Source organism: Seriola aureovittata, chromosome 17 (genome assembly GCF_021018895.1).
Source record: "Seriola aureovittata isolate HTS-2021-v1 ecotype China chromosome 17, ASM2101889v1, whole genome shotgun sequence".
In the NCBI taxonomy this organism is placed as follows: domain Eukaryota; kingdom Metazoa; phylum Chordata; class Actinopteri; order Carangiformes; family Carangidae; genus Seriola; species Seriola aureovittata.
Window position 1 is genome coordinate 3,770,777 of NC_079380.1, and position 13,582 is coordinate 3,784,358.

The window sequence follows — 13,582 nt, forward strand, 5'->3', positions numbered from 1 at the left end:
TACATGATGTATTTGTACAGCAATGAAATGATGACATGAACCTCTTGTTTGACACTAAATGAGGTACAGCACAGTCTCAGTCCTTGGAGAATATATTAGATGCATATTTGTGTGCTGCCCCTGGGCTTAATGGAGCTTGATGATAGTAATACTTCATCTCAAGGTGGACCTGCATTTTTCAGTTGGTACAAACAGACTCGCTGTGCAGTGTGACCTTCTCTATTAACGACAACACAGTATTAAACAAGAGCTTTTACACACACACACACACACACACGGAGGCTGGGTATACATCACTGAGCATTGTTTGCAGTGACATTACCGGCATGACTAATACAAATAAATTGAACACAGAGGATCTAGAAGAAGGGGAAACAGGTTATCTGTTTGCATCAGGAACAAGGAGGCATTTATAATGATACAATTCATTTCCAATGAGACATCACCAGTGATCAATACCCCTTATTCCCATGAACCCAACTGCCCATCCTTCACCCCAGACTCACCTCTTCTCCTCTCTCTGTAGAGGGTGATCGATGCATAACCGTTCTCATTAACTGTGACATTTTATGTATCTGGTGAGTGGAGCTGGATGTTTGAAAGTGAACAACCACTGTTACAGTCATAGGGAGGGGTTGTTGTTGTTGTTGTTGTTGTTGTTGTTGTTGTTGTTGTTGTTGTTTGATTTCATCTTTCTAAAAACATGGATGACTGCGGATCCACTTCCTCTGAATGTGATTGTTATGATGGAGGGATTCTGTAAAGGGAAACACAGTGATGAGACACACATTGAAAACATGAGATAGCAGTGAGTATCATCATTAAAAGTACTGATTATTAAAATCTCGATACAGATACGACATCAACTTTGACCGGACTCTTTTCTCTCTAACATCTCCTGTTCATTCCAACCGTTCACCTGTGTACACTGGTATAACATGAGCATCAACTCATTTACTGATCTCTACTCCAATAGCATTCATTCATTCATTTGCCATACTGCTTATCCTTTGAGGGTTGCAGCCAACCCCAGCTGACGAGGTGGCGTACACCTCACCAGTTAACCTAACCTGCATGTCTTTGGACTGTGGGAGGAAGCTGTAGTACCCAGAGGAAACCAGGCACTGCACCAGCACGCCCCCCTTATATTATTCCAGTGGCATATTTTCTTCATTTTGTAAGTCCTGTGACAATCTGAAATGATCTTAAAAGAACTTCTTCGATTACTTATGAATTTGCATTTTGATGCGCAAAATGCTCCTTCAGTTTCCTGCTTTACATCAAAGTAATCCCTACAATTTCATGTTCATTTAAAAGCATAATCCTATACTACATGTACCAAGATCACAGAGCAGCAAAATCTCAAGTCGATTGGGAAACACAGTACAGCACTAGCTTTACAGATAGACTTTGTGGTGGATGCGACCTTCCCAACAATTAGCAGGTGCTGGAAAATCGGTTGACATGTTTAATTGCAATGATATTGCGAGAGGAGGAAACCCAGGTTAATTTGCATAGCATTACTCAGTGGAAACACAGAACATTCACAAATGTGTTTGTCGAAAACGCTTCTATTTTGCACAAATCTGCAATGGAAACGCAGCTACTGTCACGTTGTTTTCATGTTAATTGATGCTCTGTCAGTGTAAAATATGGGTTGTAGATACTTCGAGGATATGTTCAGGCAGTTAGTTAAAGTTACAAGTTAATTAAATCTAGCTTGAGCTGAAGCAAAACCATGTAAATGCCTTGTTAAACATTTAGCTCAACAATGAGCAAATGATTTGTCCAGACAGACCAGGCACAAGTGTCTGCTGTCAGAGCCAGTTCTACTATCTGGAGCCAAGAAACATGATCAAGAAAAACAATATCAAAGATGCCTCAGTAAAATGTTTTACTGCCTGATGTGTCGCAGGTACGCTGAGGCTGCTCCATCAAACATCCCGGAGAGAAAAGAGCAGAGCAGCAGTTTAAGAGAGCTTTGAGACAGTCGTGGCGAGTCCCGGAGGACGATTCAAAGTCAGAGAGCAGCCACGGAGCTTGTTCATTAAAAGTGGGACTTTTTACAAGACCGCTCCTGGTACTTATCAACAGTAAAACATCCCGCTGGGTATGTGGCTTTTATAGGAGAGGAGACAGTTGTATATCACCTCCCTTTAAACTCAAGCTCAGGGACATGCCTTTGGAAAGACTGCGTGTCCTGGTGATTTGTGTCCCTCTCCGCTGTATTGACACCAAGTGTTTGTTTTTTTTGTTTCATGCGTCTTTGTTCTTGTATTACACAACAGGTTGACACAGACGCTGGAGACAGATCCATAAATATCCTCAGTGCTGTTCTCCACCTCAGCAAATAAAGCACCTCAGTGTACTGGTGTATGGAAGAGTGTGTATAAAATAAATGGCAAACGTCTGCCTCGTGACCCCCGTCTGTTTATCAACTGACCCCACAGACGATCCCAACCCCAGACGGTGACCGAAAAAGTCTATTTGCCCAACAGTCTGCACCCTGCAGAGTTCCTAACTGCACTATTACTGTGAAGTTGCATCAGGGAACGACTCTTTGATGCTCCAAGTGTTGTATCATTTTACCAGAGATGAGTATGACAGGTCAGAAGAAGGGGGAGGGGGGGCCACTGGTTTATATGTACCAAAGAAAAGTCTATCTATCTATCTATAGGTCTTCCTTTCGAGGTTCTCCGGGCACATTCAACGGGGAGGAGACCCCGGGGTAGACTGGGATTACATATCCCATCTAGCCTGGGAACGCCTCGGGATCCCCCAGGAGGAGCTGGAAAGTGTGGAGAGAGGGACGTCTGGAGTACACTGCTTAGGATGCTAAGTGGAAGAAATTGGATGGATGGTTGGATGGATGGATGGATGGTTGGATGGATGAATGGATGGATGAATGGATGGATGGATGGATGGATGGATGGATGAATGGATGGATGGATGGATGGATGGATGGATGGATGGATGGATGGATGAATGGATGGATGGATGGATGGATGGATGGATGGATGGATGGATGGATGGATGGATGGATGGATGGATCTGAAGAGATAAAATGGCAACAGATTCAGACAGATAAAAGATAGTTGGAGCCATAAAATAGCTTCAAAAAGTTGCAATAAACTATTTTGGCCAATAGGGGGCAGAAGAACACAGAAACGAGACCGTCTGCGCTGCGGAGTTGGTTATAACTCTCTGTGGGTTCCTCACTATGTGAACTATGTGAAATCTAAGTCCAGATCTAAATATCTGGATCTTTTTGAAGACAGAAACGGGCTAGCTCGTTAGTGAACACGTCTTTCTTTCCAGTGACGCACCATTGGTTTGTGTTACATGTAGTTTTCAGATTTAAACATCTATTGGAATTTCAAAATTGATTCAATTCAATTCGACTGAAGACACACCAATGAGATTGGTCGTTAGTGCGTCACCTTTGTTTGGACCAATCTGAGCTTCAGACCTTCAGACTGGGGACATTTATGGAAAGTGATGACATTTTGTTGGGTCCTTATTTCCTCAAAATACAGGGAAAGTTAATGGTTTATGTAAATCAGGATCCTCACAGTCATTAAAGTGCAAAATTGAGAGTGTGTGTCTTCGTTCTGACTGACAAAACAAAGCCAGCTGATTGTGTCAAGCCCCTCAGATGGTTGTCTGTATGCCTGATTGGTGTGTGTGTGTGTGTGTGTGTGTGTGTGTGTGTGTGTGTGTGTGTGTGTGTGTGTGTGTGTGTGTGTGTGTATTTCTCTACTTGTTTCTATTGGAAACACATGACTATATGCCAAAGTTTACTTAATGAAGAACAAAATAAATAAGAGTAAAGGCAGTTTTTGTGTGTGTGTCAACGTCAGCTGTCGGAGCAGCTGCCCCACCGTGATATAAAGAGTAATGCCACTGTTAGACCAACACACACACACACACACACACACAGACCCAGCCATCCATTTTAATTACAGCTCCATTGTTGTGGTGAAGGTTTGGGAATGAAGTGCTTGTGATCAACAGGTTTTTTTCACCGTGTCCTGCTCTTTCTTATTCTCTGCACGTCGCTGCAGGGTGAAGGTGTCACAAACGGATGATTAAAGTAGAACCACACTGATAAACTCACGCCTACATTTTCATTTATGTTTAAGTCAAAAGTGAATCGATTGAAAGTAGCTTGATTTGATAAACCTCTTTATCATTTATCACCTCTGGTCCCCATCATTCAGTATTGATCCTTTGGTATGAGCACCTGCCAATTTCACAGATTCCTGATGTCAACACATCTGTTGTTGAACCAGCTAGTTTAGCATAGAATTAACCCATTCACTGACAGTTTCAAAAGCCATATGGAGATGCTGAGTAAAACAATATAAATATTAAATTATTGTTATTTACAAATGAAATATAAACATGATATAGCAGAATTAGGTTGTTTTACCACTAATAATAATAAATAACATAATCTAAAAATAATTTTTAGGTACAGTGTAATCTTATAGTACTTTGTTGCTTTTCTCTGATGTGTATAAACATGTTTATTTAAATTTCATTTTAATCAACAATTACCAAATTACCACATTATTGTCTTTAAAAAACAAACAAATATGTATATATATATATATATATATATATATAAAACATAAGATAGAAAACTAAAACAGATATGAAACAGAAAGCTGCAAGCTGTATTGCAAGATAACGCAAAATTTACTGGGGGTAAAAAAAAAATCATCAAAGTTAGTTGGTTTCATCCTCTGGGGACAATAAATGTCTGTACTAATGTTCACAGCAATGCATCAAATAGATATTTAAGTCTGGACCAAAGTGGTGCCATCCATACAGCCATGCTGCTAAAACCACATTCCACTTCACACTGATGTGAAGGAGTTTTTCTCACTTCTAGTGTTCATCTTTTTGTGTAGGCCTCACTCACACTCTAAGAGTTCATGTCATAACAACCTTCACAATGTTAGACAATGGCTCACTATTTAGCCTCTATTTTGACTGTTGATGTCTAGATGGAGCAGTTTTTATCCCCTGTATCTAGGGAAACCAAGGTCTTATAAATAAGGATGCAGGGAAAAGCATAACTTTGAGAGACCTGCCCAAACACAGTTCTAGTGATGGATTAGCTAAGTGGGGGAAAGGAAAAGGCACATATAATATTAATTAGGTAAGAACATGTGACAGTGACCAGGCTTAAGTGACCAATAGAGTTTTCACACATAAAGGTTTAGACTATAGTTTAGCCTTATTCGGGTAAGGTACGGAGGAATGTTGCAACCATGTGATACTTAGGAATATCCTGTATACGCCCTGTCAGACAAGACATCGTCAGAAATGGGTGGGGCACTACTCTGATTCACATGCTGAAGTGTACGGCTCATCTCCTTGGGACCAAGCTTACAATAAATACTTGAGACATCTGAACTCCTGGTCATCGTCTTTTTCTCGAGTTCACACAATTTCCACCACAACTCGGTATTTCCATAGAAATTGTTTTGTTGAGTGATAGTAGGTGTTAAATTTTACATGTGTGACATATTCCTTCATCACCATGAACACACACACTAATTTATTTTGACTCAGATTTATGTCTACAATTGGAACCAATGGGCTTCAACCTTAAAGTGTTGAGAGACGAACTGACACATTATTTTTTGGTCTTTTCATTGGATTTTTTTGAAAGTAACAAAAATATAGTATGACACCAGCTTTATCCTTTATATGATTGACATGTTGGTGTAAACTGCTAATGATAAATATGTTATAGGATGAGATTATTTATTGAATGAAATTAAAATTGTATTCGCACTTCATAAATGCCAGTTGGAAATCACAACAAACATAAAGAAGAATTGAAAACATCATTGAACCAAAACATCAGACCCAATTTGCCAAAAGCATGGAGCTTGGCTTTTGACTCATCCGAAAACACTGTTTACAAAATTTAAGAATTTATAAAACCTTGATGTATTTTTTAAAGCTGGTGCAACAGGAGGTCGACAGACAAGAGATACCGCTGGACTTTAAGCGAGATGTTGCCAACGTGCTGCAGCTGAACATTCATCAGATCAGCTCTGTATCAGGCTGTGAGGTCTCCTGAGGCTCTGTATGAAATGTCAGTTAAATATCAGGAACATCAGTTCCCACTGACCATAATACTCCCTCAGAGCTCCGTCTCTCATATGAGCAGTAATGAAGCGCAGCAAACTGAGCAAGCAACAGCTGGCGTACAGATATTACGGCGATGGTTTTCCACCCCGGAGAGAAGAAACTGCTGGGCTGAGATATCAGACACCGACACAGCCGGAGAGTCTCTGCATTTTACGGTGAATTATCAGTGTTAAGAAAAGTCAGGGTTTAGCTCAGGAGCACACAGAGACACCAGTTTATGAGGAAGGTAAACAACTTCAGCACACATGCACACACACACGCACGCACATGCATGCACACACACACACGCACGCACATGCGTGCACACACACACACGCACACACACACACACACACACACACACACACACACACACACACATATCCATAAATGAGCTTCTACTGACATCTTATGGCAAATTCTCATCATCACACCAACCACTACAAAAAAACTGAAACGCAGACCAGCACTGTGTGTGTTCTGCTCCTCTATGTTTATTGGCCTAAAGTGCATCAAGATCTTAAAGGGCATATATTGTATAAAGGCAATCCTTGTGTGCATGTGTTGTTTGATTATAAAGCAGGTCTAGGTTCTATATTAATACTGTGAAAGTATTAATGCGCTCATTCCACAGAGAAATGCACACAGCCTGTATTCAGACACTGAGCCTTAAAACGAGCAGTCAGGACTTCTGGAACTTTGTGATGTCACAACAAAGGAGTCACCGCTCTCAGCATTTATTTATTTAGATAGATAGATAGATAGATAGATAGATAGATATATAGATAGATGGCATCTGTGTTCAGGGACTAGTCCAGTTTACTGTCCAGGTGCACACCTAGGTATTTATAAGTTTGCACCCCCTCAATGTCCTTCCCTTGAATGTTGACTGGCTGACGGGTGGGCCTAGACCTCTGAAAGTCCATGACCATCTCCTTGGTCTTGGAGGTTTTGTTGCTCCATTCACTGAAGGCCGTCATCAGATACTTCCTGCCCGTTCCTGATACGCACCACAATAGCTGTGTCATCCGAGTATTTGTGGATGTGGCAGGACTCAGAGTTGTATTTAAAGTCGGCCGTATACAGGTTGAACAGGAATGTAGCCAGAACAGTCCCCTGTGGCCCCCCAGTGCTGCTCTTCACTGTCCCTGAGACACAGTTACCCAGCCTGACGTACTGTGGTCATCTGGTCAGATAATCCACAATCCAGGATGTGAAGCAGGTTTTGATCACTCAGAAAACAGTCAGCCAATCAGAAGAAAGGCTCAGAACCATTGAGATGTTTGCTGGTATTTAAAAGCACAAATATATCTTCTTGGATCAACACTTCAAATAAAACACCAGAAATGTGTAAAATACGGGACCTTAAAGAATTATATAATTTTTGCTGTTATTTTAAGAAATAAAACTAATTGCCATGCATAAATGTTCCAACATTTTAAGACTTGCTCTCAACCTCCAAATGCATGAAAAGAGCTTCAGTGCTCTGGAGATCCAGTTAGGAGTGTGTGTTTAATCCACATGTGGTGCACTAGTGTGTGTTTACAGCAGCAGGATGGTGTGTGTGGGACTGAGTCACAATAAACTACAGTGTGTGTGTGTGTGTGTGTTCATGGTAATGATGGGACATGTCACCCAGTGCAATAGTGTGGCTCATTCTGGGGATGGGAATATTAGCTGGTTGGTCCACGACTTTGGCCCAGAGTGAAATATCTCAAAAGGCTTAAAAAGGCTACAACCTATTACCTGCAAAACAGGGGTCAAGAGGTCAGGGGACCAATGGGCCAGAGCTTTTGTTTAAAGTAACTGTTAACATTTATTGTTGTTAATCAAACAACCACAAAATGACCACAAAGATGCAAAAGATGATTATGAAGAGACTTTCAGTCTGAGGGTCTGAAAATGTTTACATGCTAACATGCTAAACTGAGACGGCTAACATGATGAATACACCTGATAAACATCAGCATGTGAGCATGTTAGCATGATGGTGTTAGCATTTAGCTCTATACCACTGTGCCTAAGTACAACCTAAACATCAGCTTCTCAGCACTGTCATGGTGAGCGCGTTAGCATGATGATGTTAGGCACAGCGGTGCATTGAGCTAAAGGCTAATTACAGCCTCACATAGGTGCTGCAGGCTGTGGATTCTTGTGGTTTTTGGAAACGATGGAGCTCTATGCCCCAGAGTAAGAAGATATCAGGCTTTCATAAACACACAATACTTGTTAGTGGGAAAGAAAAATATAGAATATCACCAAATATATCCTTTAATGAAATGAAAACAATGACAAAAGGTCACTTCAGTGCTGAAAAAATCCTGAACAAGGATCAAATTAAAAAATGTGTGTGTTTGCTTTTCTCCATATTAGAACACGTTATTATAACGGATACCAATCTACACTGGAAAACTGTTCCTGTTTTATGCAGACTACAAACTTTGCTTTAAATGGGTCTATAAAAAATGTCCTCCTGAATCTATAATGATATCTTGCTCTAGCTAAACTTACAGCTGCTCCAATTAAAACTCCAGTTAAAGCTAAAGTTAATCATGCTGTCCGTCATCAGTGAGGAAACTATAAAGTCATTACAACCATCACAGAAGGAGGTTGTTGGTCCTGAAGGTAGATGTAAGATGGAGATCACTTTGAAGCTGCTTGAGTATGAATTACATAGAGGAATCATTTATAGACGTCAGGCTTCTGTGTGCTCCGTGTGCTTTGAAAACTTTAACCAAATTAGTTAAAGTCAACAGTCAGTAGGCCTCTTCTTATCCTATTATGGTTGGGCCTTCTCCACTGGATATTTGGAATTTGAATATCCACACAAGCTTCACTTCATGTTATGTAATGCTGTTTGAAGGAAACTGCTGCGTACTGACTGTTCAGGACCTGCAGTGCTGTAGGCTACCGTATGCATCCTGGTCTCATAGCTGACACCAGATCTTCAGGCTTGTGATATCATTAAAGAAGTCAGGTCGACATCTGTAATTTGAAAGTTAAAAATGTAATCTGCAGCAGAAAACTCATTGTAAAAGGGAAAACATTTTAACCAAAAAGTTTGTGCATCCTATTCAATCAGTTCTCATTTGGCAAATATCAGATAAGAGATGTTCTGTTCCTGACTGATGAATTTTCAGCCTCTCAGTTCACCTCAGGTTCTGATATATTCAAGTCGGTCCTGCACACACAGCAGGTTTAAGATACACACACAGATGTACAAAGATTTTGTGCAATAGCTGGTAAATGTGTGTTTAGGTGTGCCCAAAACTTTTTAAATTCACAAAATAAAAAAAAGCTTGTTTTTAATGTCTGTTTGCTGTAGGGGGTGAATTTATTTCTTTCACTTCAACTGTAAAAGTGACATAAGAAAATTCACTCCACATTACAGTTACAGTGTGTACAGTATTCAGTTTGGACAGTAGCTTCCTCAGGTGTTAAGGTGAAACCTCACAGAGTCAGTGGAATCAGATTATAAATCTCCATCACATGCAGATCATTAAAGCGTTCAACATTTAAAAACTGCTCTTTTATTTTGATATATTTGCTCCTCTGTAAATCCCCTGAGTGTTGCAGAAATAATAATGAATCAGCTGCTCCTACTGCAGCTGTTTGACCAGCTCCTCGTCCTCAGAGTCTGAAGGTTTTTGTAGATTCAGCACTTTTTCTCTGCCGAGCTTTACCTTTGGTTTAAAGTCCACAGACAGCAGCTCCCTCTGGATCCTCAACTCTCTCTGCCTCCTCAACAGAGCCAGGATCTCCCTCCTCTGGTCGGCCATGGCCACGTACCGCTGTCTCTCCTCCTGTCTCTGCCGGAGAGCGTGGACACTCGGCGGCTCCAGGGCGGAGGCGTTAGGTCCAGCAGCAGCGGTGCTGCTGCGCTGCGGCCGGGACACTGGCAGCCTCTGTCGGATATCTGCCGACACCAGCCGGGACTCCAGCGGCGGCAGGAGGGATAGGGACCTCCACAGCTGCCTGGCATGGGACACGTCCTCCGGAGAAGAGCCGTCAAACACGGTGAAGAATTTATCAAACTCGTCCTGCTCACGAGGCTCAGGACTGGAAGACATTTGACTTTTAGGACATAAAACTGTTCACAATGACATTAGGAGTAGAGCAAATTAAGAACAAGTGATGTTTGCTGTGGTAACCATGGAAACGAGACTACTACGACAAGCGAGCAGGAACAAACCCTTCGCGTAATCCTTTCAAAATAAATGTAGATCCACGCATGAATTAAAATTAAGTTATATTTGGTGGAAGATGCCCTCACGAAAAATGTGTATTTAGTGAAAAGATACAAAAATATTTGAATATGTTTTCAGTATACACACCATCATTAAATAGCAAAAATAAAATACATTACTTTTTGATTTTAGTCTTTTTCTATCAAGCATTTACACTGAATACACAAGTTAACTTAAAGAGGTTTAACTTTAAAGAGCTCACACATCAAACAAAAATACATTTCAAAATAAAATAACAAAAAATTCAGTTCTGTTCTGGTCAAAGGGTGAGAGGGTTTATTCTTTACTTGTATATTTTTAGATGTGAGTGGTTTTTGCAGGGATACAACAAACTTCATTAAAGTCCTGCATTCAAAAAACAAAAAGTAAAAGCACAGCAACATGTACTCAAAGTATGAAAAGTAAAAGTTTTCATAATGAAACTGAATGGCTTTTATATCGGGGTGATGTTATTATATATTATATATTAAGATATTATTATAGATGCATTAATGTGTGTGAAGTATTTTCATGTTGCTGGTAAGTGTAGAACTAATCTTCTTTATATACAGTTTCTAAAAATATATAATATTTTATAAGATAAATATTTTGTATGTATCTTAAAATCTTAATCTGAAACTAACAGTAACCACAGGTGTCAGATAAATGTTGTGCAGTGAAAAGTACAATACTGTATAATCACACTCATTCAGTAAAAGTAAAGCCACTCTACACAACCTATTTGCTTATAATTCAAGGCTTTTAATTTGAAGGCAGATGAAGTGAACCTCTTGATTGTTCGCTTTTGAGCTGCTGCCAATTTTGGAAACGCGGGTTGCTCCACCCCCAGGTGTTGCAGGCCGCTTTAAATAGTTGTGGAGGAGGAGGAGGGAGGAAGACATCCTCATCATCACCATCATCATCATCAACATCATCATCACTTCACTTACCTGACATGATATTCTCGTTTCCCTGGAGTTGAGCCTCCATCCATCAGCACTGAAGATTGAAGCTCTGCACAGTGAGTATAAAGAATATTTTATTTGACTCCAAACGGCAGAAATTAAACTCAACAGCATTAATGCAACACATAAGTGGAGGCTTTTACTACTTCTATGGAAATTACCTGTTAAATTAACTATAAAGTTTAATAATGACATTTAAACCTGCAAGATAACAACTCTGCATGTTGAGGAAAAACTGAAAAGTAAATTGTTAAAAGCTAAAACTCACGTTTCTAAAACATTTCTTTAAACCAAAACCCGTTAAAAGCAAAATATTGTGTTAACATTTGCTGTTAAAGAAATGGAAGACAATTTAGCCAGTGATATTCAAAACTAACATTCTCTATGATCCAAAATCTATTGGCAAAAGCTTAAACCTGTGGAATGGTATTTTAATCTGTTCAGTGACTTATTTTCACTTTGAACATTACATTTCCCAGTAAATATGGCAGAAATCTCAATGGGAGATGGTATATGTTGATTCCTGATCACATACCTGCTCCGTTTTGCCTGTGAGCCGGCAGCCACACATGGATGCACCTTGTGACATGTCACCATTTTGGTGTAAACGGTAAGCTTGGCTGGACACATGAGCTGCACCTTATAAGGTAGTATGCCTGCTAAGTCCCTAGCATCCCTCTTTGGGCTACCAAGCTACCAGGAGCAAAGGGTTAGCCAAACATGGGCATTCCAGCATGGCAGCTCACTTGTTTGATTGCAGGGGTTATCTGTCTGCTGCTTTTCATGTTTTATTACCTGCTGTTCAATGGGAGGTCAAAGCAGCCTTGTGACCTGCATGAAGAGACAAGGATAAGTGAGTAAGTAGCTCCATGCAAACCTATGGAAATGTGCCGTTATCAGCAGTAGTCTGTCAGGCAAGTTCACTGAAAACAAATGTTAATGATCCGTCTCATTAAGATTCAAAGGCAGTTTGAGTCATAGAAGGAGGAAGAAAGGGAGAGAAAATATGAGCTAATGCGCCTTTTTTATTGATGCTGGTTTGTCCTCATCACCTCTGAGTTGTCTGTGTGATGAGGCGGAAAGAAAGAGGCTGCTTAAGTATCTGCAGTTAGAAACTTTACAGATCTTAGAGAATGTGGCTGATGTGTGTTTTCTCTGCTTGGTGCTGTTTTGTTTTTTTCACCCAAAACTGTCGGCTGATTTAAAATGTGATGTATTTGAGTGTTAAGCTCTTACATTGAGTATGTTTTTAAACGGTATATTTGATTGTTGCTTATTTATGCATGAATACTCAATATTACAGAGAAACACTGAGGAATCTGGGGTTACAGTTTGTAACTTACTTTGAGTTGAAAGATTGAGCCTGTTTCACCTCACAGCCTGTAGTCAGCATCGCTGATGGCTGTGGTCAGAAATGTGCTTCGTTGCACCTGTAACCACACCCAACAGTGATGTCACAGGTTCCTGGAGTGCACCTGTACATCACTGTAGCAAAGAAGGAAGTTGAATATCTGTAGGTCAGCAAAAATTTTCAGGGGGTGTTGAGTTACTCTGTCAGATTTGAAACCAAGTTTTCTTCTTTAATATGTGTCAAATATACTCATTTAAGAAAAGTTTTACAATATCACTGAATCTTTCTATACTATTTCAGACATCCCTAAAGTGGACCATACCATTTCTTAACCTTGATGTTAGTTGAATGTCTCGTCTGCCTGCCTCACTCCCATCAGTGGCTCGCGTCCTCTGTTCTAGTGGTAGCAGTAGCTAACTATCTAGCCTGTTTAATACACTTTACTTTCTTACCCTCAGAGTATCTGACTTAGACTGTGTCAAGTATCTACAGATGAACGGTAATGTTAGCTAGCTGAGCCTTGAGTTACAGTTTAGCTAACTAATGTTAGCTAGCTGAGACAATGGAGTATTAGTTGTTGTAGATATGTTTTGACATCAATGTAGAGTTTATTATTTCATGTTAATAGTCTTTTGTGTGTCTGTGGTGGTTTAATTAGTCTTTAATACTAGTCTTTAAACTAGTCTATAATAGACACCTCATTTGTTTTCTCTCAGAACTTCAGGAGTTTTACCTGGTTGGATAAATGAACAATATCAAAATCCATGTGTGCTGAACGCTAAATAGTTGTATTAGCAGTGGTGGAAAGTTCTTTAAAAAAATGCTAGTTGTAGTTGTCTGTGAGTATACACTACATGCACAGATTTACTATGCAACAGGTGATTCTGGAA

The 13,582-nt window shown here is 40.1% G+C and overlaps 2 protein-coding genes across 2 annotated transcripts in view; one reads left to right on the plus strand and one right to left on the minus strand.

Moving 5' to 3' along the window:
- Positions 1 to 6,885: 6,885 nt before the first annotated feature.
- On the minus strand, positions 6,886 to 10,410 carry hoatz (HOATZ cilia and flagella associated protein). Its single transcript, XM_056401847.1, has 2 exons — positions 9,834 to 10,410; positions 6,886 to 9,135 (listed from the first exon to the last, which is right to left on the minus strand). The coding sequence occupies exons 1-2, from the start codon at positions 10,218 to 10,220 to the stop codon at positions 9,124 to 9,126; spliced, it is 399 nt and encodes a 132-aa protein (XP_056257822.1). The 5' UTR covers positions 10,221 to 10,410; the 3' UTR covers positions 6,886 to 9,123.
- Positions 10,411 to 11,291: 881 nt separating this feature from the next.
- Positions 11,292 to 13,582, plus strand: part of LOC130185682 (myosin-11-like) — a 29,027-nt gene continuing 26,736 nt past the window's right edge. Inside the window, exon 1 of the mRNA XM_056402275.1 lies at positions 11,292 to 11,397. The gene's annotated coding sequence lies outside the window, so the exon portion shown is untranslated. The remainder of the gene's footprint in view (positions 11,398 to 13,582) is intronic.

Excerpts from the sequence above, each read along its gene's own strand:
- hoatz (XM_056401847.1), bottom strand. The coding sequence starts at position 10,220 with ATGTCTTCCAGTCCTGAGCCTCGTGAGCAGGACGAGTTTGATAAATTC.